General features: G+C 41.0%; 1 protein-coding gene across 3 annotated transcripts in view; it reads right to left on the bottom strand.

The window, feature by feature from the left end:
- nlk2 (nemo-like kinase, type 2) overlaps positions 1–27,166 on the bottom strand; it is a 176,522-nt gene that overhangs the window by 57,156 nt on the left and 92,200 nt on the right. For all 3 annotated transcript variants that reach the window (XR_011883145.1, XM_072243366.1, XM_072243367.1), the window contains exons 4-6: positions 23,148–23,254; positions 19,922–20,007; positions 11,907–12,116 (exon numbers count right to left, since the gene is read on the bottom strand). Coding sequence is in view for 2 of the 3 variants with exons in the window: in XM_072243366.1 (XP_072099467.1) it covers positions 11,907–12,116; positions 19,922–20,007; positions 23,148–23,254 (403 nt within the window). In the remaining variant the exon portion in view is untranslated. The remainder of the gene's footprint in view (positions 1–11,906; positions 12,117–19,921; positions 20,008–23,147; positions 23,255–27,166) is intronic.

Genomic DNA, 27,166 nt, shown 5'->3' with positions numbered 1-27,166 from the left:
TATTAAGCAAAAACTAACTGGCTGATTTGGCAAATAATTTGGTTATGGTGGTGGAACAATATTTAAGACTTCCTTGCAATCTCTGGATAGTGTCTTTGACCCAAAGTAGGAGTGAGAAACCAGAAGTGACAGTAGAGTGGAATGCCGGTAGGGAAGAGTAGCCCTGGGAGTCCTGCACACTGACTCCAGAATGTCACACAGAATAAAGTCAAGCATCAGTAAGAAAATATCTTACGAGATACAACAGATATTTCTGCTCTGCCGTTAGCCATCTTTCAGAGTGTAAGAACCACCTGAAGGCAACATGGTACATCTAGGTGAATGTGGAGGTCTTTAGAGTTCTGGATTAGCAGTAGCATTTCTTAGGAAGGTGGAACTTGAACAAGCAGGACAGCTGTTCCTGAATTGGAAAAGATCCACATGTGAGCTACAAGACACATGGGAGGAAGAGAAGGCTAAAATTAGGTTATGAGAGTAACATTATAGTAGTAAGGGATTTCAACTTCACCACCCACCTGCCACCGTATTCCAGGGAGTGCCTTCGTTTGAAAGGCTTCGAGGGGATGGAAATTTTTAAAGTGCATACGTGAGTTTTTGAACCAGTAGTTCTTGTAGAAAAGCGGCAGGACTGGACTTGCCCTCGGGGAATGTAGCCTGGCAAGTGGTTCATGTGTCAGTGGGAGAGCATTTTGGACATAGTGGCCATGACTGTTTTAGGGTAATTACAAAAACCATGATATGGAAAATTAATATCCTGATATTTGAAGGAGGGCGTGATTTCAATAACGTAAATCAAGACCTAGCAAAAATGGATTAGGAGTAGCAAAATGCATGCACCTAGTGGGAGTTATCTAAAAGTGAAATAATGAGATATCAGAAGCAACATGTTGAAAGGCAAGGTCAGCAAGTCCAAGGAACCCTGGATGTCATAGAATCAATGGCTGGATAAAAAGCAAATGTATGGCAGATGTAGTAAACTGAAAACAGTGAAAAACCTTTGGAAAATATAAAGCGTAGAAGGGTACTTGTATGTTTTGTATTTTCTTTAAGGGCAACGGACAACCAGATAAAGAGTTGGGGCCAATGGGTACCCAAGGAGCATTCTGTGTATGGAGTTCTTAAATGAACACTTTGCATCTGTACGGACCTTGGAGAAAAATGATTGTTTTAATTTTATTTTGAGATATAGCACAGAAACAGGCCCTACTGGACCAATGAGCCCATGCCACCCAATTACATCCATGTGACAAATTAACCTATTAACCTGTATGTCATTAGAATATGGGAGGAAACGGGAGCGCCCAGTCATGGGGAGAATGTACAAACTCATTACAGACAGCGCCAGGAATTGAACCCCAGTTGCTGGCACTGCAATAGCATTATGCTAACCACTACACTACAGTGTCCTTCCTGTTACAGTTGGAGAATTCAGGGAAAGGGGTGGTGAAATCTTAGGACATTAAGAAGGCTCTAGATCTTAGCAGGCATAAAAGTGGATATATTCCTCATGCCTAGTGAGGGGTATTCCAAGCTACTATGAGAAACACGGAGGAGGATGCTGGAGAGCTGAGATATTTTAAATCTTTGCTTGTCACAGGAGGGATGCTACATCATAGGTGAGTCAGATTGGCTTTGTTAGGTTTTCTTTTTTGAAGTAGTAACAAAATGTATTGATGTTTGTGTGGACTTCAGTAGGACCACATGAGAAAATGATACAAAGGTTGGAGCCCAAAGGATCCAAGGCAAATTGGCACACTGGATCCAAAGTTGACTTGTTAACAACGTGAGACAGAAGACTATTGCCAAAAGTTGTTTTAGTGACTGAAAAATCTGTGTGATGGTGCACCACAGATAGGCACGAGAACCCTTACTGTTTGTTATATAGATAAAAAATTAAGATATATTTAGAATGTAGGAGGCTTGACATACATGATACCAAATTTAGTATTGATAGTGAGGATAATAGCCTGAGGATACAGGATGAGTTGATAAAATGGGCAAAGCAATAGCAGATAGAACTTAAGCTTGTTAAGCGCAAGTCATACAATTTGGAGTACTAATAAGGGTAGGGCATACATCATTGACTAGAGCATATCATCTTCCCTCACCTGAGAAATCGGTCCTTTATAATATTTGGAAGCAGCAAGGTCACTCACTATATAGAGCTTCAACATCAATCATCAAAAGTGGTTAGATAGCACCACCACTGATTAAGCTAGTCAAGTTCTGAAACTACTGGATTCGTGGCAGGTAATAAATGAATCATGGAATAACTCTCAATCTTGCAACATACAGGCCCCTAAGCAGATAAAGCACTGAACAGAACTTTTGAAGACAATGTCCAGTCTTCACACCTAAACCAGCCATTTGTGTTATGTGGCAAGAACACTTATCACAGGATATCTGTCAGTGCAAAAAATGGATATCATGATGCACTATTAGTAATTTAGTCCACCAGTGTATAGATATAGCCTGATATGTCCCTTGCTCTACTGCAACAATCAAGTCAAAAGTTCAATCCTGTTTCAATGAGTAGAATTTGTCAGAAGCAACACAAGGCATTCTTAAAATGGATGTCAACTCCAAAACATTTAACAAAAATTGAAAGAAGAAAAACACGGAGCCAGGAATAACATGTGTATTCTGGCTTTGTTTTTTACTTTTATTAAAGCATGCACTTATGACATGGTGATGTAATAAAGTATGTCATTCATGTACTTTTACATATAACCCGTAATGAATTATGTAAACAAAGAATGTTTCAAACAACGCATTTACAACATTACATGTAACCCTCAGACTAGCCCAGCTCGTGTTCGTCTAGGGGAAACAGCCTTCAGCCCCGCCAAACTGGGTAAATCATGTTTGTGTGGATACTGTGTAATGTACCCCCAGTTACAAACCCACAATGCAAAATATCAGACAGTACACCATATGCAATTAAATGATTGAACTTTATGAATCTTAATCTGAATATAGGGTTAGTAATGAAAAGAAAAAAGGGCCCAATTCAAGTCAAAAGTTCACAGTGGAGCTCACTCAGTAATCATTCTTCCACCATCGGTCTTCTCCGAGCGTTGCCAACCTTTGGACCCTCAGATCCCTGTCTACTCCGTCCAGTGGTCTACCAGCCCTCTCCACACGCGCCTTCCCTCATTTCTCCTTGACAAAAGACCGCGAGAAAACATCCTTCCAGATACACAAGACAAAGCAACAATCTCTGATTAGCTAACATGCATACCATAGTCCTGTTATCTCCAGCCATAACCCAAACGTTGCTGCTACAGAGAAACCATTACCTCAGCAGTGCACATTACAGGGAAGTCAGTGCATTAGCCTTAGCAGTGAAACATTACAAAGAAACCATTATATTCTCCCCCCACCAAATTTAGTCATGTCCTCATGACATTGAGATAATTCACCAACCCTTCCTGCAAAACACAAAGACCAATCCAGGTGTAAATGGCAGTGACATAGCTCCCCAAAACAGTAGAGATCACGCCCTGTTTCCCAGGTGCTACATAAGCCAGACTATCCGGTGGTCTCCTAATTCTCTGAGACCTCTGTACCTCCTCACCTAAGTCTTCTGGCTCAGACGCTACTAGGGATACTTCGGGTCTACTTGGCGAGTCCTCCCCTGAACTATCGCTCATGCCCCCCTGCAACTCGGAGCCCTCTGTCCTGTGTCCAGGCCCTACTTCCTCTCCTTTAGGGTCTTGCTGTAACCCAGGCTGCCCACAGATACCGCCCCCCCCCCCACTTCACCTGCCTCAGTGGGAGAAGAGCCAGGAGTCTCTTCCTCAATCAATGGGGAGTTAGCGAAAGGCAGCACGTACCACACATCCAGATCATCATCCTCCGAATCAGTATCTCTCTCATGGGTGGGGCCCGGCTCAGCCTCTCCTGCTGTGGGCCGAGTCGCCCCGCGTTTTCGCAGAGTCCTCTTACTAGAACTAGGCTCCAAGTCAGGCTCTGGGTCTACCTGCACCTCTTGTCCCAGGGGCAACAGGTGGTTCCAATGGAGAATCTTGTCAGGCCCATCCCCCTCCTCTGGTTTCACCTGGAAAACTGGCAGGTTTGGCCTCTATGTGGTGACTCTCCACCACATAGGGTGTGGCCGCCCAGCAGTCAGCCAACTTGCGCTTTCCAGGTCGCCCTAAATTCCTTATGAGGACTTTTCTCCCGGCAGGAGTTGGGAGAACTTCACTTTTTGATCATACCTCCTCTTATTTCCTCGATTCTGCTTGGCGGCTGTGACCCCAGCCAATTCATAAGTCCTTTTCAGCTCTCTCCTCATGTCAGACACATACTTCAGATAAGGCTTTGGTGGTAAGTCATCCTCATTAGTCCCAAAACAAAGGTCAATGGGCAACCTCGCCTCGCGCCCAAACATCAGATAATATGGCGAGCACCCAGTAGCTTCATTTCGTGTACAGTTGTAATAGTGAACCAGATGCCCAATATGTTGACTCCACCTGCTCTTCTTGCTGATCTCCAGTGTCCCGAGCATGTCTAGCAAGGTCCGATTAAACCTCTCAGGATGGGGATCACCCTGCGGGTGACAGGGCATGGTCCTCAGCTTCTCAACTTCAAGCATGCCCAGTAACTCATCGATGAGTCTGTTCTCGAAGTCCCGTCCCTGGTGACTATGTATCCGCCTCGGAAGGCCATAATAAATGAAATATTTCTCCCATAACACTTTTGCCACCGTAGTCACCCTCTGGTTCTTGGTAGGAAAAGCCTGAGCATATCTGGTGTAGTGGTCCGTGATGACTAAGATATTCGCCGTGTTGCTGGCATCGAGTTCTATGGCCAGGAAATCCATACACACCAGGTCCAGGGGCCCTGCACTCTGCAAGTGGGACAAAGGAGCTGCCCGCGTAGGCAGTGTCTTCCACCGTATGCAGCAAATGCACGACTTGCAGTATTCTTCAACCTCCGACTTCATTCAAGGCCAGTAAAACTGGTCTCTAAGCAATCTATAGGTCTTTTCCACCCCCAAATGTCCAGAATCATCAGGAAGTGGCTTCAATGCAATCCTCCGATACTTCTCGGGCAGAACCAGCTGACAACGCCGTGACGTGACCCGGTATAAGATCTGGTTCTTCAACTCCAACCGAGGCCATTCTTTCAGTAATGGAGGCACCGAAGCGTGTTTTGTCTTCTCCACCTGACCATGTCTCCCTTTTCAACCGCGGACCAAATACTGCCAATGCCCAGATCATCTTGCTGAGCAGCTGCCACTTCCCCAGATCTCAATTCCAGCAGCTGATTTGTCTTCAGAGCAGTCAGGTTACAGTAAACTTGGGGTATGGCGTCCTTAGAAGCCCCCAGTTGATCCACTGCTTGATCCTGCCTCTCCTTTTCCTCTGCCTTCATGGTGATGGCAAACTGACACATGGCCTTCACACCAGGGGCAGGAGCGCTTTCCCACTGCTTGTCCCTGTCCAGTCCCTCATGCACCAGTCAGGACAAAGCATCCGCATCAATGTTCCGGCTCCCCGGCCGGTACTTTGGGCTGAAATCATAGGCAGACAACCCTGCCAACCACCAATGGCCTGTGGCATCCAGTTTCACCAAGGTCAACGCAAAATATCAGACAGTATACCATATGCAATTAAATGACTGAACTTCATGAATCTTAATCCGAATATAGGGTTAGTAATGAAAAGAAAAAAGGGCCCAATTCAAGTCAAAAGTTCACATTGGAGCTCATTCAGTAATCATTCTTCCACCATCGGTCTCCTCCGAGCGTCGCCGACCTTTGGACCCTCAGATCCCCGTCCACTCCGTCCGATGGTCTACCAGCCCTCCCCACACGTGTCATCCCTCTTCATCTCTCCTCGACAAAAGACCGCAAAAAGAACATCCTTCCAGATACACAAGACAAAGCAACAATCTCCGATTGGCTAACATGCCAATGTTAAGTCCTGTTACCTCCAGCCATAACCCAAACATTGCTGCTACAGAGAAACCGTTACCTCAGCAGTAAACATTACAGAGAAGCCATTACATTAGCCTTAGCAGTGAAACATTACAAAGAAACCATCACATACAGAAAATTTAGATGTACAACAGTACCTTCAGCCAATCTGAGAGCACAAGATACAGCAAATGATACAGGATAACATACTGACTGTAGTCCAAAAGACCTGAGCTCCAGAACAAATGACACCTCTAGTCAAGTTGTCCAGCCAAGTTACAAAATTTGTATCCATCCAATTTGTCTTGGACATTTTCTTGTGATTGCAAGACATTGGTAACGTAAAATAGTGCAAGTCTGGTTCACTAGTTTATTGGCGAGATGGACAACGGGGGAGCTACTTGGTCTCAGCATGGGCCTCATGTCACAGGGTTGCCTGTTGCAGAAGTCCAGGAGGGAAGATGCTGGAGATGTGCGGCATCCTAGCTGGGTTGGGGGCTGGACCCATCCATCGGTGCTGCCCCCGGTGTTCACTCGGTGGAAGACAAGCTGGATTGCATGCACATGTACGTTTGTCTGTGGACTGCTGGGAACTGCTTGTTCTTGCTGACAACACTTGTGCGCCATCAATTCACAGGACATGTCACTCTGGGAATATTTTTCTTTATGTGACTCTGTTTACAGCTAACTTATATACTTATGTGTGCATTGTGCTGTGTATGACTGTTAGTACTGTGTTTTACACCTTGGCCTCAGGGGGGGCATAACTTGGTCTAAATAAGAGTCACATAGACCAGAAAATAGTATCAGCCCTTGATGTAAATGTTAAAAGTGTGGAACTAACAAGCTTGTAAAATTGAAGTCAATGTCACCAAGAGGAAATATTTCTCAACAAATGCCATCGTAGACAAAAAGTTTGCTTGCAGTTGTTGGAGCCAAAAAGGTCCAAATTCAGGACATTACTGTGGAAGATCCTCAAGGCAGTGTGTTTCAACCAAAGGTAAGAAATAGGAAAAGTTTGCTCAGAAGCATCAAAGTTGGTGCAGTATAACCATGGGATATTGTCTCTGACATTTCACTTATGATCACAAGACTCTGTTGGAGAGTGATAATGTAAGTTGACTCAGGCCTATTACCCATGTCTGGTGGAAGGACAGACAACATGGGAGCTACGTAGCCTCAGTTGTAGTGGGTTCTAGGCCTCAAGCCTTGGGCTTGCCTGCTGCTGCAGACCAGGTGAGAGACATGTAAGCATTCACAGTGTGGCATCCGTCTTGGCTGGGGCCTGGCCTCTCCCGTCAGTGCTGCCTTCCCTTGTTCGAGCGTGGAACAACAAGCTAGACAACTCCAAGACAATACCTTAACATCATTCAGGACAATAGAGCCTTCTTAATGAGCACCCTAGCCTACAGCCAACATACTCTCCTCTCCATCTCACTATGCCATAGTACCTGCCTTCAACAAAATGTGCTGGGGTTACCTGCCCAAGCCACTCCAAGACAAAAGTAGTAGGTACATCAATATATGAGTTCTTTCAGATGAGTGTAATTTGGCATTGTGATCATAAACTGAAGTAGCGAGCTAATAGCACTCTAGGGACACTTTAGTGGTCAGTTAATGACTAACCTGCATTTCTTTGGGATATGGGTGGAAAATGGAAAGTGAAGAAAAACCATGTAGTCACAGACAAAGTGCAAACTCCACACAAATAGCCCTGGAGGTCAGGATTGAACCTGAACTGCTGGATCTGTTAGTGTGCAACACTACTAGATGTACAACTGTGCCATTAGACTAGAGCTCTCTGCAATACAATGGGATTCTGAGTCAATTGAAATATTTAAAATAGAAACTATGTTTTTTTTGTAATGATATTAAGAGATGTGACCAAGACACAAAAACAGGGCTATACAGTTAAGACTGAGTACTGGAATAAGCTTGAGGCTGAACAAGATTTACAGATTTGCTGAAGAGATCTTTGTGCTGTTTTCAATCGTATTTTTTTTTGAAAATTTAACATTTTAGATTTGCATTTTCATTTCTTCTCACTTGCCCATCTATCTTTGAAAGAGTTTTGTTTTACACCAAGAGGTTCTTTACAAGCAACACACATCAAAGTTGCTGGTGAACGCAGCAGGCCAGGCAGCATCTGTAGGAAGAGGTGCAGTCGACGTTTCAGGCCGAGACCCTTCGTCAGGACTAACTGAAGGAAGAGTGAGTAAGAGATTTGAAAGTTGGAGAGGGAGGGGGAGATCCAAAATGATAGGAGAAGACAGGAGGGGGAGGGATGGAGCCAAGAGCTGGACAGGTGATTAGCAAAAGGGATATGAGAGGATCATGGGACAGGAGGTCCGGGAAGAAAGACAAGGGGGTGGGGGGGGACCCAGAGGATGCGCAAGGGGTATATTCAGAGGGACAGAGGGAGAAAAAGGAAAGTGAGAGAAAGAATGTGTGTATAAAAATAAGTAACAGATGGGGTACGAGGGGGAGGTGGGGCATTAGCGAAAGTTAGAGAAGTCGATGTTCATGCCATCAGGTTGGAGGCTACCCAGACAGAATATAAGGTGTTGTTCCTCCAACCTGAGTGTGGCTTCATCTTTACAGTAGAGGAGGCCGTGGATAGACATTTCAGAATGGGAATGGGATGTGGAATTAAAATGTGTGGCCACTGGGAGATCCTGCTTTCTCTGGCGGACAGAGCGTAGGTGTTCAGCAAAGTGGTCTCCCAGTCTGCGTCGGGTCTCGCCAATATATAAAAGGCCACATCGGGAGCACCGGACACGGTATATCACCCCAGCCGACTCACAGGTGAAGTGTTGCCTCGCCTAGAAGGACTGTTTGGGGCCCTGAATGGTGGTAAGGGAGGAAGTGTAAGGGCATGTGTAGCACTTGTTCCACTTACACGGATAAGTGCCAGGAGGGAGATCAGTGGGGAGGGATGGGGTGGAACGAATGGACAAGGGAGTCGCGTAGGGAGTGATCACTGCGGAAAGCTGGGGGGGGGGGAGGGAAAGATGTGCTTAGTGGTGAGATCCCGTTGGAGGTGGCGGAAGTTACGGAGAATAATATGTTGGACCCGGAGGCTGGTGGGGTGGTAGGTGAGGACCAGGGGAACCCTATTCCTAGTGGGGTGGCGGGAGGATGGAGTGAGAGCAGATGTACGTGAAATGGGGGAGATGCGTTTAAGAGCAGAGTTGATAGTGGAGGAAGGGAAGCCCCTCCCTTTAAAAAAGGAGGACATCTCCCTCGTCCTAGAATGAAAAGCCTCATCCTGAGAGCAGATGCGGCGGAGACGGTGGAATTGCGAGAAGGGGATGGCGTTTTTGCAAGAGACGGTGAGAAGGGGAATAGTCCAGATAGCTGTGAGAGTCAGTAGGCTTATAGTAGACATCAGTGGATAAGCTGTCTCCAGAGACAGAGACAGAAAGATCTAGAAAGGGGAGGGAGGTGTCGGAAATGGACCAGGTAAACTTGAGGGCAGGGTGAAAGTTCGAGGCAAAGTTAATAAAGTCAACGAGCTCTGCATGCGTGCAGGAAGCAGCGCCAATGCAGTCGTCGATGTAGTGAAGGAAAAGTGGGGGACAGATACCAGAATAGGCACGGAACATAGATTGTTCCACAAAGCCAACAAAAAAGCAGGCATAGCTAGGACCCATACGGGTGCCCATAGCTACACCTTTAGTTTGGAGGAAGTGGGAGGAGCCAAAGGAGAAATTATTAAGAGTAAGGACTAATTCCGCTAGACCAGCGGTCCCCAACCACCGGGCCGCAGAGCATGCACTACCGGGCCGCGAGGAAATGGTATGATTTGGCGATATGAGTCAGCTGCACCTTTCCTCATTCCCAGTCACGCCCACTGTTGAGCCATTACCCGCGCATCGTCCATGTCAGCGTGGGAAAGAGATCAACTCCTCGAGCTTGCAAATGACGGCGGGCTGAAAAGTCTGTTTGACATAACATCTCTGCCAGCATTCTGGATCAAAGTCAAGGCTCAATATCCTGAGATAGCCACGGAAGCACCGACAACGCTGCTTCCATTTCTAACATACCTCTGCGATGAATGTAACAAAAACTAAATTGTGGAATAGACTGGACATAAGGAACCCCGTTCGAGTATCGCCGTCTCCCATCACCCCTCGATAGGACCGTCTTGTTGCAGGAAAGCAAGCCCAGGGCTCCCACTGATTCAGCGATATTGGTGCGTTGCAATGATTTTATAAGTTCATACAGGGAAAATATGCGCTGTGTTTAATATCCAAATGTTACTTAAAATGTTACGATGCTATTGACTTATATAACCATATAACAATTACAGCACGGAAACAGGCCAACTCTGCCCTTCTAGTCCGTGCCGAACGCTACTCTCACCTCGTCCCACCGACCTGCACTCAGCCCATAACCCTCCATTTACTTTCCTGTCCATATACCTATTCAATTTTTCTTTAAATGATAATATCGAACCTGCTTCTGACACTTCTACTGGAAGTTCGTTCAACACTTAGCTCCCCTATCCTCCCCTGATAATTGACTTATCGCTATATTCATGCGAGGAAAATGCGCTGTGTGTTTAATATTAAATTCGTTAGATAAGGCCTTTTAGAAATGAAATTAAGTGTATTAGCCACTTATCACCGATATTCCGGTCGTGATTAACACCACCCCCCTTCGAACAGAATCGCCAAACACAATTTGTGGAAAAATAATTGGCAGGTGCACGCATGCGCACTGGTGCCCGCGCAAGGCTTCATGGTCATTGTGGTCTTTCTCTGGGTAAACTCAACGTATTTGACTGCTTGACTGCTACTCTTGTCCGTTGGCACCATCCCCCCCCCCCCCAGTCGGCTGGTCCGCCGGTCCACAAGAATATTGTCAACATGAAACCGGTCCGCACTGCAAAAAAGGTTGGGGGACCCCTGCGCTAGACGGAGCAGAGTGGTGGTAGAGGGGAACTGATTAGGTCTGGACTGGACATCCATGGTGAAAATAAAGCGGTGGGGGCCAGGGAACTTAAAATCATCGAAAAGTTTAAGAGCATGAGAAGTGTCACGAACATAAGTAGGAAGGGATTGAACAAGGAGGGATAAAACCGTGTCGAGGTATGCATAAACGAGTTCGGTGAGGCAGGAGCAAGCTGAGACAATAGGTCGGCCAGGACAGGCAGGTTTGTGGATCTTGGGTAGGAGGTGGAAACGGGAAGTGCGAGGTGTGGGAACTATAAGGTTGGTAGCAGTGGATGGGAGATCCCCTGAGCGGATAAGGTCGGTGATGGTGTGGGAGACAATGGCCTGGTGCTCCTTAGTGGGATCACGATCGAGGGGTAAATAAGAGGAGGTATCCGCGAGTTGTCGCTGTGCCTCGGCAAGGTAGGGGTCAGTACGCCAGACTACAACAGCACCCCACTTATCGGCGGGTTTAATAATAAGGTTAGAATTAGTGCGGAGGGAGTGGAAAGCAGAGCATTCCGGTTGGAATAGGTTCTTTACAAGTAAAAGTTTGGATCAAAATTCCTATTGGAATGAATCATAATCAGTTCCTTACACATAAACCTAATGAAACCTGCTACAGCTGTAATAGTCCTATGGAATGCTTCAAAACACATCTAAAAACCAATTTTTAAAAATTTGACCTATTTATGGGATTACTTAATGCCTGTAGATGTTGATTCTATTTATATAATTTGGTTCACTAGATTACATTTTATTCTATATAACAATTGTCTTTACTTATGATATTTAATTGTCTCTTTTTATGACTATTGATTTACCTTTGCAATCTACAGTATATAAAGCACATTGAGCCTGCATCTTAATGTATGAAAGTACTACATAAAATTATTATAATTACTAACACATGGACGATTTACATTTTGTTGTGACTGTCTAAAAATGGGTTTTCAAATAGTGGAACTTCTCAGTCAATACATATGGAATTTCATGCCTTTAAAAAAAAAGGATATTTAAAAACTTATTTCAGTCAGCTGAATTACCTGTTGAATGGGACTTTGAGCCTGAAATAAGATTCTACGACCTAAGAGTTCTGCAAAGATGCATCCTACAGACCAGATATCAATGGCATTAGTGTAATGGCGACTGCCCATCAGGATCTCTGGTGCCCGGTAATACTGAGTGACAACTTCCTGGGTCATATGACGAGACTCATCAAGTTCTTCTACTCTGGCAAGGCCAAAGTCACAGATCTGCAAGAAAACAAAATGTTTAAGAATTCTAGCAATAAATGCCAAAGCTACAACATTATATCAAGTTAAAGAAGTTAAATAAAAAAAATGACAGTTATCAAATTTAAAAGAATATTTTATGAAAGCAACTGACCGTAAAGGGGTTTTGCATTTTAAGGTTAGGTGGTACAATAAAATAGAAATGTTTCTGATTTAAGGAATTTGCTAAGCAATGAAACTAACTCAATAATGCCATTAGATTATGAAAAAAATGACACATCCACTTGAAAGTCTACAGCTATAAGAAAATTATTCAATTAAAGTATCAACACTTGAACAAAAGTCTTTCATTCACATTGAAGAACAGGCAAATGTTCAGGAGGCACAAATTGCTGATGGTTTATTTCACTGGATCAGCTGAAGAATAGCACAACTAAGAGATCACAATTCAACAGCAGGAGACAAGAAATTGCAGATGCTGGAAGCTGGTGCAACAAACAATTTCTTGGAGGAACTCAAATTGAGCAGCATCTGTGGAGGATAAAGAACTATTGATGTTGCAGGTCAAAAACCTGCACTGACCTATGGGTTCCTCCAGACTGTTGCTCACATTCAATAACTGTGCTAAACTATCTGACCTTGAAACAGCTAAGCAGTTTTTTGCACTTAGTCGGATGGAAGTTCTAAGCTTCCTGCTCTTGATCAGTATAAATCACTTGAAGTGCAAACTTGAGATGTCGCACAAGCCAGCACCGAACTAGGATGGATTAAGATTCTTCATCTTGGAGACCCACCTGCTTGGGTTCATTCTTCAGAAACCTTAAATTGGGATGCATGTTTCAAATTCTGCAAAACTTCCTCAACACAGATACGAAAATCAAAATTATTTGCTTGGATTAGCATGGGATTTGTGTCCACCTTCAGGATTAAGAAAACAATTGGGAAATTTTTCTTACAATGAAATTTAGCTCATTTGGCTTGGTTTCCCATTCTTTACCAAGCAAGTTATTTTGATTTTCAAATATGAGATAGAGAAACTGAAGCATTTGGAATACCAACCAGAAATGAGAAATATGATGAAGTAACAGTATTTGATTTTCTTCTGTTAAACCAAGGTACCACAATAATACTGTGCAGTGCGAGGAGACTTGGTGATACCACTTCAGTTGAATAGTAAATAATTTCATTCAAATAGTGACAACAAAAACATGCTTTCTACATCAAAGCATTCTTAATGTAATTAACCATGCGTAGTTAGAAGAATAGACAACAAAAACCCAAACTGTTTGATGTTATGAGAAACAACTACAGAACCTCAAAGTTGTCAACCATTGACTAGTAATATAAATGACTAAATCAGTGCAAAAAACAACTTTCAGAGCAGGGAAAATCTTGCCAACTGACTACTTTCTTCAATCTTTCCCCTTTTCTGAAATACATCCAATATTTCCTTATAATTGGCTTTGTATATTACTATCAGTTCCTGATCTTAACTCTTTGAATGTCAAATCTTAAACACTTGATTAGTTCAGCAAAATGAAATGCTTACTTGGAAAATTGTTGACTTTTCAAACTGGCTTTCACTTTGATAATCTCAATCTGTTCTTTTCTTAATAAATGAAACACATCATTCATCAATTTTCTTCTATCAAAGTTTCAGGGATCCAGAATATTTTTGTTGCTCACTGGAGTACCTTCAAGGGGCAACTCCTTAATAAAATAGACAAGCAGAACTGCACACAACGTCAAGCTAAGGTTTGACCAATGCTGTTACATCAAAACAACTTGTCCTTCATAGCTCAACAATGCGATTTAATACCTTGGTTGACATTTATTGAAACTTGTGCTGCAGCATCATAACTCTAGTTCAAAGCAAAAAAGATGCTTATAATCAATCAGCTGTTTAACTACTAAGTTAAAAAAAAGGATCTAGTGCTTTCCCACTGTATGTGTAACTCTTCTCAGGTTTCCAGCCGGGTCAGGTATCAATTGTAACTAATGTTGCAATGACAAAGTCTGCCACCTTAATGGATGATGCGTGAAGATGACGGACACTGTCATCGAAATATCAGTTATAATTGATACCTATACCCAACTGGAAGCCTGAAAAGATTTTGATCCCAAATATATCATTCCTTCCAAACGAGTTTACTATTTTGCATTACAGAAATTTAATTTTCATCCTGCAATCTTCACACTTATACTAGAAGATCACGTTCAATAACTGTGTGTAAAACAGTGGTGCAAGCTTGATATGGAAAAACTGTTGAGTAAAGGTAACAACAGACGCATGAGGAGCTGAACAAAGTTGATCAGAAGAGAAATCAAGCAGGGAAGAGAATAGAGCAGCAATATCTGAAGTTTTTAGGAGTAAAAAAACTTCCCAAAAGAAGTTTTGGGAAGAATTGGTTCATAACAGCATTCTAAATGGAGGATGCGGCAACCATAACTGATAAGGTAAGTCAAAGACAGCATAAAAGCAAAAGACAGGGCATACAATATAGCAAAAATAAATGGGAATCTAGAGGATTAGGAAGCTTTTAAAAACCAATAAAGGCAACTAGAAAAGCAGTAAGGAGAGAAAAGACAAAACATGAAGGTAAGCTAGCAATATAAAAAAGATACCAAAAGATTTTTTCCAGATATAAAGATAGAAGCAAAAGTGAATATTGGACTGCTGGAAAATAGCAATAGAGTGGTAGTCATGAGAAACAAAAAAAAAAAAATGGTAGGTGAACTGAATAAGTATTTTGCACCAATTTTCACTGACAGACACCAGCAATATACCAGAAATTTGAGTGTGTCTGGGAGCAGAAGTGAGTGTAGTCACTATTACTAAGGTGGTGCTTGGGAAGCTCAAAAGTCTGAAGGTTGATAAGTCACCTGGACCAGATAGACTACACCCCAGGGTTTTCAAAGAGGTAGCTGGAGAAACTGTGGAATCACTAGATTCTAGAATGGTTCTGGAGGACTTGAAAATTGCAAATGTCATTCCACTCCAAGATGGGAGGGAGCCAGAAAAGAAGAAATTATAGGCCAGTTAGTCTGACTTCAATGGCTGGCTAGAGTTTGGAGTCCATTATTAAGGATGTGTTTTGGAGGCGCACAATAAAATAGCCCAAAGCCAGCATGGTTTCCTGAAGGGAAAATCTTGTCTTATAAATCTGTTGGAATTTCTTGAGGAAATTACAGGGAGAATAGACAAAAAAGAGTCAATAGATGTTGTTCACTTTCATTTTCAGAAGATGTTGCACATGAGGCTGCTAAACAACATAACAGCTCATGGTATTACAGGAAAGATACCAGCGTGGACAGAAGATTGGAAAACTGGCAGAGGCAAAGAGTGGGAATAAAGAGGGCCTTTTCTGGTTGGCACTAGAAGTGTTCTGCAGAAATCCATGTTGTGGCTGTTACTTTTCACTTTATATGGTAGTGATCTAGTTCTAGATGGTGGAATTGGTAGCTTTGTGGCCAAGTTTGTCGACAATACAAAGACAGGTGATGGCCAAGTAGTGCTGAGGAAGCAGGAAGTCTGCAGAAGGACATGGACAGATTGGGAGAATGCACAAAGTGGTGGCAAAAGGAATACAGTATAGGTAAGTGTATTGTAACGCAATTTGGTAGAAGGATTCAACATGTAAATATTTTCTAAACAGGGACAAATTCAGATATTGGAGGTGCAAAGGGACTTGGGAATCCTGGTGCAAGATTCCTAAAGATTAACTTGCAGGTTGAGTTCACAGTAAGGAAGGCAAATGCAACATTAGTATTCATTTTGAAAGGACTATAAGAGCAAGGATATATTGCCCAGGATTTATAAGGTCAGATCACATTGTAATATTGAGACCTTTAGGGCCCAATATTCAAGAAAGGATGTGCTGCCATTTGAGAGGGTCCGGAGGTTTATGAGAATGATCCCAGGAATGAAAGGATTAATTAACAGTGATTGATGGCTCTGAGTGCATTTGCTAGAGTTTAGAAGAATTGGAAGGGGGAAAATCTAACTGAAAACTACAAAATATTGAATGGCCTAGATGGTGTAGATGTGGAGACAATATTTCCAACAGTGGAAGATTCTAGGACAGGGCACAGCCTCAGAATAAGAGACTAGGAATAATTTCTTTAACCAGAGGGTGGTGAATCTGTGGAATTCATTGCCACAGATGGATGTAGAGGCCGTCATTATGTACATTTAAAGCAGAGGTTGATTGGTTCTTGATCAGTAAAGGTGTCAAAAGATTACAGCAAGAAGGCAGCAGATTAGGGCTGAGAGGGAAAATAAATTGGCCACGAAATGGCAAAGCAGACTTGATGGGCCCAATGGCCTAATTCTACTCCTATCCCTTATGGTCTTACATTCATACTTGTGTACCATTTAGTGTGATTTGGAAACTGGGCCAAATTATCCAGAGTTTAATCAGCTGCCTTTTTAAACACATACCCTCATGTATAATGAGAAGAAATTAGCACAGAACTATAAATTGTGATACCTTGAACTGGCTTTTTACCTGGTCTGTTCCTTCCACATTATAACATACATTCTGTAATCTAAATTTATATTTTGAGGCCTTTTAAAAATGCAATTGAATTAGCATCTAGTTGCAAATTTTAAACAAACTGACAGGTGAATGTTGCTGATGGAAATTAAGACAATTTAGCTATGACATGACCATTTTAGTGAAGTATTTGAATAGCCAAATAAAGGTGTCATGGAACAAATTAAAAGCATCTCTTGAACTTCAGTCTTTGGTTCTTCATCTCTTGTAACACAAGATATTGAACTACATCCTTGAGGTGGAGGTGGGGAATGGGAGCAGTACACTTGGAGAATTAAACTGAGTACTACAGGGGATGAAAGGAGAACAGGTTATATTTCTAACATGCTTCAAGTCACATGATTAAATGGGGTGTGTGTCTCTCTCTCTCTCTCTCTCTCTCTCTCTCTCTATCTCTCTTTCCCTCAGAGGGAGGATGCTGTGGAGAAGTGGTCCTCTAGATGGTAATCAACATTCATCATTTCTCAGATGTGCTGGTTCATCAAAAGTTCTTCCAGTAATGAACTGGGAGCTTCTTACTGTTTCAATTTTATATGCACTGCTATAATTTAGCTTCTACAAGGATCTCTGATTAACACAACTATCACCATTAACTTCAATTGTTCAGTGGTTATGAAATAGAAACATTTCATCAAAAAGACTCCCCATACAGAGTAAAAGCAGAGGTCAAACCCAACTTTAAAAAATTACACTATTCAAAAAATAGTTTGCTTATGTAGACATGATGCAAAGCTGCATACCCTCAGAGCAGAAAAGAATAGCCCACAGCCACATAACGGACGTAAGCAGTCACGTATAACAATTCCACCAATCTCAACTCTAGTGAACTGGACACAATTTCTGTGAATATACAAAAATATGTAATCTACAATCTATTTGGCATTAAACAAAACCCAAATCAGTGTATGTATAATTAATGTCATCTCACATCTATTATTTTCTGTAGGGATCAAAAAAGTGTCTCACCCTTTTAAAGGATTTCATGTATCTACACAAAAGTTTGACCTTGGATAATACTTGTCTTTATTATATAACCATATAACAATTTCAGCACGGAAACAGGCCATCTCGGCCCTTCTAGTCCGAACTCTTACTCTCACCTAGTCCCACGGACCTGCACTCAGCCCATAACCCTCCATTCCTTTCCCATCCATATATCTAATATAACCAATAATCATGAGTTCACTTAAATATCTGGCAATCCTATAAGCAGTCAAAATGATTGGTAATTATATTTTTAAGACCTAATATGTAGCAAATTTGACAGGAAGTCTATAATCAGACTTTCCTAGCATTCCTTTAGGTTGCCTACTGTTGCTCAATATTGCCACCCTACCTTGTGGTAAAATGTCAGATGGCACAAGATGCTGAGTTTACTTGAAACTGGAAACTTGATAAAACTTGTCCATGTAGGTCATTGTCAAAACTGAAATATACAGTATGTTACACCAATTCAAATGTTCTAGACTCATTGGCTTCCCAAATTCTCCACTTTAATCACTTTCTGTGATGCTTCTCAAGATCTACTCAATCTACATCAATTTCAAATTATGGGACTCGGTAACTATTAATAACATCCTTGAAAACATCATGATTTTACAAAAAATGCAATTTAAACACAGATTTTCCTCAATGAAGTAAATTTTTAACTGACAAATTAGCTGAAAGACTTGTTGTCAGACCATTATTCTTCCAGAAATCGTTGTAAACAAGTGTCAAATTGTATTTAACAAAAGATTTATTATGTTGACCTACATCAATGTTGTAACTGACAAAATCTATGGAATACAACTGTATAGGCACTTACCACCAGTGCCATTTGAACTCTTGCTTACACAAAATCCGGTATCAATTGGTAGGCAAACAAATTATCAGTTCAGATAAGGCCATAAGATTTAGGAGCAGAAGTAGGCCATTTGGCCCATCGAGTCTGCTCCACCATTCAATCATGGGCTGATCCACTTCATCCAGTCATCCTCACTCCCCTGCTTTCACCCTATACCCTTTAATGCCCTGGCTAGTCAAGAACCTATCGACCCCTGCCTTAAATACATTCAATGACTTGGCCTCCACAGCCGCTCTTGGCAACAAATTCCACAGATTTACCACCATCTGACTAAAGTAATTTCTCCGCATCTCAGTCCTAAAAGGACGTCCTTCAATCCTGAAGTCATGCCCTCTTGTCCTAGAATCCTCTACCATGGGAAATAACTTTGCAATATCTAATCTGTTCAGGCCTTTTAACATTTGGAATGTTTTTATGAGATCCCCACCCCCCCCTCAATTCTCCTGAACTCCAAGGAATACAGCCCAAGAGCTGCCAGATGTTCCTCATACGGTAACCTACTCATTCCTGGAATCATGCTTGTGAATCTTCTTTGAACCCTCTCCAATGTCAGTATATCCTTTCTAAAATAAGGAGCCCAAAATAGCACACAATACTCCAAGTGTTTTCTCACGAATGTCTTATAGTGCCTCAACATCATATCCCGGCTCTTATATTCTATACCTCTAGAAATGAATGCCAATATTGCATTCGCCTTCTTCACAACCGACTCAACCTGCAGGTTAACCTTTAGGGCATCTTGCACAAGGACTCCCAAGTCTCTTTGCATCTCTGCATTTTGAATTCCCTCCCGATTAAATTAATAGTCTGCCTGTTTATTTCTTCCACCAAAGTTCATGACCATACACTTTTGAATGTTTCATTTGAAATGAAACGACTGGGATTCAGCTACTGAAACTGCATTTAAGAGATAGGACTTCTACGAATACCCTTTGGAAGGCTATTAGAAGGCTCAGAATGCCTAATCTCCACTAGTTTGAATGGGGAGGGGGAGAGACAGAGAGGGGGAATAATCTTTTAGACACTTCATTATGTTAGACATAGCATAGGATCCAAGAACCAACTGATTTTATTGAATATTATAGGTCAAATATTTACAAGGTAATTACTTCAATATACCTTGATTTGTTCATTTTCTTTAAATCGTTAATATTTTACTTCATTTTAAGGATCCCTTGTTTATTAAAATGAGTGCTTGCTTTCATAATCAATAAAATCTTGGCCGCCTTCATTACCTATCAATGGTTTTGAATCAATGCCTCTCATCAATGCACTGCCACAGATCTACATCTTACTTCTGAATGCTAAGTGACAGTAGGATCAGTGAGGTACATCTAGGGAAATGGCTAGGCAAAAATCTTGATTCAGTAAAAGTGACCCATAACTAATTTACATTATATTAGTATAAAAATATGCAAACCAACCTTGAGGACACAGTTGCTGTTCACAAGAAGATTTCCTGGTTTAATGTCCCGGTGTAATATACCAGCTGAATGCAGATATTTCAGACCTAAAATTGACATTAAATAATTAAGTAAATGTATGTAGTAAGATTGCACGTTATTTCTCCATTGATATCCATGTTGTGCCTGCAATAGTACTGCATCACATTCTAGCAGTTTCTTAGGTGGCTCTGAACATGCTGTTTTAAGCATCTTAAGTCCTCAGATCAAAGTTTGCTCTTCTCAAATTGCACAGAATGCACTTTTAATTTCCAAAAGATAGAAACAAACTGCAATTTAAAACAGTTAATTTTCATCTCTATCACACTGAAATATCAAAAAATGTTTTATCCAAAAGCTCCATAATGGAATTTAACTTTACTCAGTTGCTGCTCTTTCATGTACAAGTTGAAAAGTTAGGAATTTGAGTATATATTTCTGAAAAGGTCAAATTACTCATGCATTTTAAACTAAGCTATATTTCAGTTTCTTATTCTTTATGATCTGCCTGCTCAAAGATGTACAAATGCAACATATGCTACTTCCTTCCCCCTTTGTTGAAATACCAAAGCAATTTCCAGGTGCTAACATTGTGGTTGGATACAAAAACTGCATTTATACACACTCATGTCCTCTGGACACCCTAAAAGAGTTCACAACAAATTAAGTTCAGGTGAAAGGTCACTGACATGAAACATTTATTTTTAAATATTCTCTTTCTCCTGTAAAAGTGTTGTCAGCATTTTCTATTTTAAGTGTTTGCTCATTGTGTTGAGAGGAGCCACCAAATGCACAAAAGAATGCCCCATTCAATGCCAGTGAGATAAATGGACAAACAATTTTAATGATGTTGGCTCAGAGAGAGTGGCCTGGTCTCACTATATTTATTTTAAATACCAATCTTGTGTCCAACTGAAAGCAGATCAAAATTCTCTTGAATATCTTATCAAACAGTCAATATCCTTCACTCCGAAAAGTTCCTTAATCTTACCATCTTTGCTTCTTACCCTTAAACAGACATGCTGACTCTGAATTCTTGTCATCTTGTTTTTAAATGCCTCCCGCTTATCAAATATTGACCCTTCTAACAGCTGTTCCCAATCCACTTTTGTCAAAATCCTGTCAATACACTTTTGAAATTAACTTTCCTTCATTTCAAGGCTCTGTCTTGAGTACTGACCTGATTTACCATGACTACACTGAAGCTTACTGAGCAAAAGAGATTTTGCAGATGCTGGAAATCCAGAGCAACTGAACTATGGTCACTGTTCCCAAAAGGCTCCTACAAAGACACTTCAATCAATTGCCCATCCTCACTCCTTAAGGCTCTCCCAACAAGGGGACTCTACACTCTGGTTCAAAATACACTTTGAATGCATTTTACAAATTCCAGCCCATCTAAGCTCCTAACACTAAGGCAATCATAGTCAATCTTGGAAAAGTTAAAACTTCCCCACTGCTACAACCCTACTGCTTTCAAAACTTTCTGCAACTTGCCTTTAGATCTGCTCTTCCCATTCTTGCTAACTGTTCAGTGACCTAGATTACAAACCCATTAAAGTAATAGTATCCCTTTATTATTCTGTAATTCTATTCAGATAGCCTCATTGGCCAATCCCTCCAGGATATCCTCTGAGGAGTGCTGTAATGCTCTCCCTGATCAGCAGTGTAACATCCCTTCCCGTTCTGCATCCTACTTTGTCATGCCGGAAAAATCTATACATTAAGTAAATGCATTTGAAGTCTGCCTGCCTCTCATGCATCCCCCACCTGTCTGATTTTCTCATTTGACTTGCCCCTTTGATTTTCTACACAAGCCAGAGCTCCAACCTGCTGTCCCTATCCCTCTGCCTCACTAGTTTATATCAATGCTTTATAAAAGCTTATTCAATATTAAAGGCCATCTGCAAAATCACTAAAAATGAATTTCTAGGAAGCACAGCCTGTACAACCTGTTCTAATAACTTTTTTAAAATTGAAATGCAATATAAATGCAAATAGATAAATGATACTTGCCCTATTATCATTGTAAACCTGAATTATAGGAATTACTTAAAATTCCTGTGTTTACAACAAGCATTTAAAAATGATTACATGATTGGAACATCTGAACTTCGCTAATTCAATGTATAAAAAATTTAGAGATCGATAGCTTTGAATGTGTTCTTTTAATATGCAGCAAATGCAATTCATTTTAGACTTTCAAGATAATAAGGGCAGATTCTAGGCCAGCAAGCAAGTTCAGAAAGAGTCTGAGGTTAATCTGCTGTACAATGTAAGTGAATGTAGGTAATCACTTGAAGGAGACGGTCTTGATTTATTCTTAACTAAACAAAGAATGAGTTTTCTCGTGCAAGGAGATAAACTGCAGGAAAAAAAACATTGACAGACATGTGAGGAGCCTTCAAGTGACCAAGAATCAATCTGTGGAGGTGTTAGAAAACTGGAAATTTATAAATATTATCCTTATTCAAAAAGCAAAATAACATGCTGGGCAATCTGCTTAACATATTTCACTCATGACTTTTTTATGTGTATGTATATGCACATGCACACTATTACCTCTCTTCAAGCACAGGCTTCATAATTGCCATTGGTCTTGATCCAGAAAATCTAATGTCTATTAGCAGAAACAAGTATTGTAAGATAACAGGCTGGGAGGATGGGCACACAAGTGGCAAATGAATTTAATACAGATAAAATGAAGCCACACAGACTGGCAGGAACAGGAGAGAAAATGTAGATCAAATAACAAAGTTCCAAAGGAAATGCAAGACTAGGAGGGATAGACTGCATTAATATATATTGTTAGAATAGTTAGTAAAACACATGGGATCCTGAGATTCACAAAGTGTATAAAACCACAGATGCTGAGCCTGTGTAATACTGTCCAGACCATAACTCTCCGTATACTTCAATTATAGTAACAATATTTTAAGGATGCAAAACTCTTAGAGGATATAGAAAGGATTCAAAATGGTTCTAGGAATGAAAACATTTGAGAAAGAGAATTTGGTTCCTTTGGAGCAAAGATAACATTCAATGAGGATATATTCAATAAATATTTCAATGGCAAAGGACCTAGAAACAATCTGAGGGATGATTACTAATTAAGTGAAATCTGCATTTCTGCAAGGATTATTACCTGGCTAAAAAAATATTCTTTAATGCTTGGATTAAATGTGGATTCATCAGTAAACATACCCACCTCTCAAAATCTGGTAGAGAAAAACTTTGACATGATCAGAACTCAATGGTTGTGGAGACACAATGATCTTGTGAAGGTCGCTTTGCATTAGCTCTGTGACAACATAGCTAAAGGAATAAAAAGTCAAGGAAAAAACTAATTGCTGCAAATTAGTTCCTAGAATTTAAAGGTGCAACATTAGCATTAAGACGCTTTGGTTTATGCTATTAATTGTTCAACAGACAAAGTCAGAATGTATATGCACTATAGAAAGGGAAACTTATACAGTTGCAATGATCACCTCAGGACTTATTATCAACTTATGAAGTATTCTAGATCTCTATGATCTGTTATTTCAATCTTCATTTACTTTCATTTTGATGCTGCTACTTCTATACATGCAAATTTTAAATCAACTTAACGAGAATTGACAAATACTTCAGGAAATATGAAGTCAATTATGTAGAGGAAAACCAAACAGGTTAAACTAACGGCCCTTTTTATAACCTGTATTATTTTAGCCTGATTCCTGCCTAACATCTAATGCAGACAGCAAAAATTCCCAACGGTTAGTAAGTAGTGTAAGTGCATCACCTATTCTGTTAATCAACATACAATAATTCAAGATTTATTTCCCAATTTCTGGCAAGCTCTCATTTTTGTCCAGCTACTAAAGAGACTGTATAATTGGCTTTAACACTCCTGAATTTAAGAGTACAGAACTATAAATCTGAACAAGGTTTTTCCTTTTTCCTACCCAGAGACCTATGCCAGATGTGCAAGTGCATATTAGCAGAGAGTGAGACTGTCATTGGTTAAACTAATCTTCAATTTATCTGTGTGTCATAAGTCACTGCCCATTACTGAGACTTTTCAAACATTATTTAAGGACCATCCCATTCATTATAGCTAAAATACATCAATATTTTGCTTGGAAACATGAGAATCCTCAATGTAGACCACTTGCATCAAAATTCTTCTTAATTGAAAATTATGATTTGATGGATATCTCAGGGTATGTCCATTTATTCAGATATCAAAATTAAATAGTCAAAATTTTACACACAGGAAAGTCATCCTTTCAAACTGGCTGAGCTTAACAGAACCAAAGATGAACAGCTAAAACAATAACAAAGGAGATCAAATGGGCGTGGGGTGGAAAAAAAATTGCACCTCAATTGGTGCCAAAGCAGGTCTCAGGATGCAACATCAAATGGAAAGACTGAATGAAAAAGGGAACAGGAAACAATGTTTAGCAACAAGCATTAATACAAACTAAAATGCTCCTCTGCTCCACCTGCCAAAAGCGGTATTTTCCGGTGGCCAACCATTTTAATTCCTATCCCGATTCCCATTACGATATATCGGTAAAAGGCTTCCTCTTCTGCCACAATGAGGCCACACTCAGGGTGGAGGAGCAACACCTCATATTCCATCTAGGTAGCCTCCAAACTGATAGCATGAACATCTATTTCTCATGTCCATATTTTTTCCTTCTTTTACTCTCCCCCCCACTCCTTTCCTTTCCCACTTAGCCCCAAAGAGAGGGCATATAATAGAGCAAAAATTAGTGGGAAATTAGAGGATTGGGAAGCTTTTTTAAAAAAAACAGAAGGCAACTAAAAAGTTTTAGGAAGGAAAGGATGGAATACGAAGACAAGTTAGCCAATAATGTTAAAGAGCATATAAAAAGTTTCTTCATATATAAAATTGTAAAAGAGCTGAGAGTAAATATCAGGCTGCTGGAAAATAACGCCGGAAAAGTAGTAATGGGGGACAAGGAAATGGCAGACAAGCTGAATAATATTTTGCATTAGTCTTCACTGTGGAAGACACTAACAGAATGCCGGAAGTTCGAGAGTGTCAGGGGACAGAAGTGTGTGATGTTGCATTACTAGGGAGAAGGTTCTTGGGAAACTAAGGTCTGAAGGGAGATAATTCACCTGGATGAGATGGTATACACCCCAGGGTTCTGAAAAAGAGTGGTTGAAGAGACTGTGGAGGCATTAGTAATGATTTTTCAAGAATCAAGTGATTCTGGCATGGTTCCAACGGAATGGAAAATTGCAAATGTCATTCCACTCTTCAAGAAGGGAGAGAGGCAAAAGAAACTACAGGCCAGTTAGTCTGACATCAGTGGTTGGGAAGAAGTTGGAGTCGATCGTTAAGGATGAGGTCTCAGGGTGCATGGAGGCACGATAAAATAGATCATAGTCAGCATGGTTTTCTCAAGGGAAAATCTTGCCTGATGAATCTGTTGGTATTCTTTCAAGAAATAACAAGCCGGACAGACATAGGAGAACCAGTGGATGTTGTGCACTTGAGTTTTTAGAAGGCCTTTGACAAGATGCTGCACATAAGGCTGCTTAACAAGCTATGAGCCCATGGTATTACAGGAAAGATTCTAGCATGGATAAAGCAGTGGCTGATTGGTGGAAGTAAAGAATGGGAATAAAGGGAGCCTTCCTGACTGGCTGCCAGTGACTAGTGGTGTTCCACAGATGTCTGTGTTGGGGCTGATTCTTCTGATGTTACATGTCAATGATATGGATGATGGAATTCATGCCTTTGTTGGAAAGTTTGCAGATGATATGAAGATAGGTGGTAGTCTCAAGGAAGCAGGACTTGGGTGAATGGGCAAAGAAGTGGCAAAGGGATTTGGGAGTCCTCGTGCAGAACTCCCGAGGTTAACCTGCAGGTTGAGTCAGTGTTGAGGAAGGCAAATGTAATAATAACATTCATTTCCAGAAGACTAGAATATAAAAGCAAGGATATAAAGCACTGGTGAGGCCTCGGTTGGGGAATATTGTGAGCAGTTTCGGGCCTCTTAGCAGGTCTACAAAAATGATTCCAGGATTGAACATCTTGCCATACAAGGAGCTTGATGGCTCTGGGCCTCTACTCACTGGGAGTCAGAAGAAGGAGGGGTGACATTGAAACCTATCGAATGTTGAGAGGCCTTGATACAATGGATGTGGAGAGGATGTTTCCTCTGGTGGGGGAATCTAAGACCAGAGTACACAGCCTCAGAATAGAGGGGAGTTCTTTTAGGACAGAGAGGAGTGGTGAATCTGTGGAATTTGTTGCCACAGGTGGCTACGGAGGCCAAGTCATTGGGGATATTTTAGGTAGGAAGTTGATTAGTCAGGGCATGAAGGAATACGGGGAGAAGACAGGAGAGTGGGGCTACGAAAGTGGATCAGCCATGATGAAATGGCGGAGCAGACAATAGGCCAAATGGCCTAATTCTGCTGCTATTTCTTATGGTCTCTTCTCCTCGCCCTCCTTCCCTTTCTCCCATGATCCACTCTCTATCATATTCCCTCTTCTCTAGCCCTTTATTTTTCTGATCCACCTGGCTTCACCTATCATTTTCTAGATTGTCCTCCTCCCACCCCCATTTTTATTCTGGCTCTTCCCCCGTCCTTTCCAGTCCTGATGAAGAGACTCGGCCCAAACATTGACTGTTTATTTATTTTCATAGAGGCTGCCTGACCTGCTGAGTTCCTCCAGCATTTTGTATGTGTTGCTCTGGATTTCCAGCAGAATCTCTTGGATTTATAAAATGTAATAGATTTGATTTGCCTGTATATCAACAGAAGTTTCAGACAGTATCAGTCTTGAACATTAGAATTTAAACAAAACCAATTTAAATAAAAAAAACATGATTGGAAATACTATAAATCCAAGATATGGATGAGCAAAGATCCTTTAAGATTATCACTGTCATATTTTCCCACACGTTACCTACATTTTAAAGATATGTCGAAGTAAACATACAGGTCAACCCTGTTACATTGTGAATGGGCAACTACCCCAAGAGAAAATTCTCATCTCTGCTGCAGTTTTTCACCCTAGTAAGTAAAAAATATGAAAAATATACGTATTCAAGAAACAAATTATCTAGCATGTTAAAGCAGACCATTAGATTTGAAGGGCAGCATCAGTAATGTCCTAACTATAGTTCTGTAAGAATTTAATGTTTAGCCCATTTTTGATTAAAATAATAAGTATACTTTTAGTCTTTCAAACAAAGTTGT

Source organism: Mobula birostris, chromosome 25, assembly GCF_030028105.1.
Source record: "Mobula birostris isolate sMobBir1 chromosome 25, sMobBir1.hap1, whole genome shotgun sequence".
Classification (NCBI taxonomy): domain Eukaryota; kingdom Metazoa; phylum Chordata; class Chondrichthyes; order Myliobatiformes; family Myliobatidae; genus Mobula; species Mobula birostris.
This window is presented reverse-complemented; position numbering and strand designations above follow the sequence as displayed.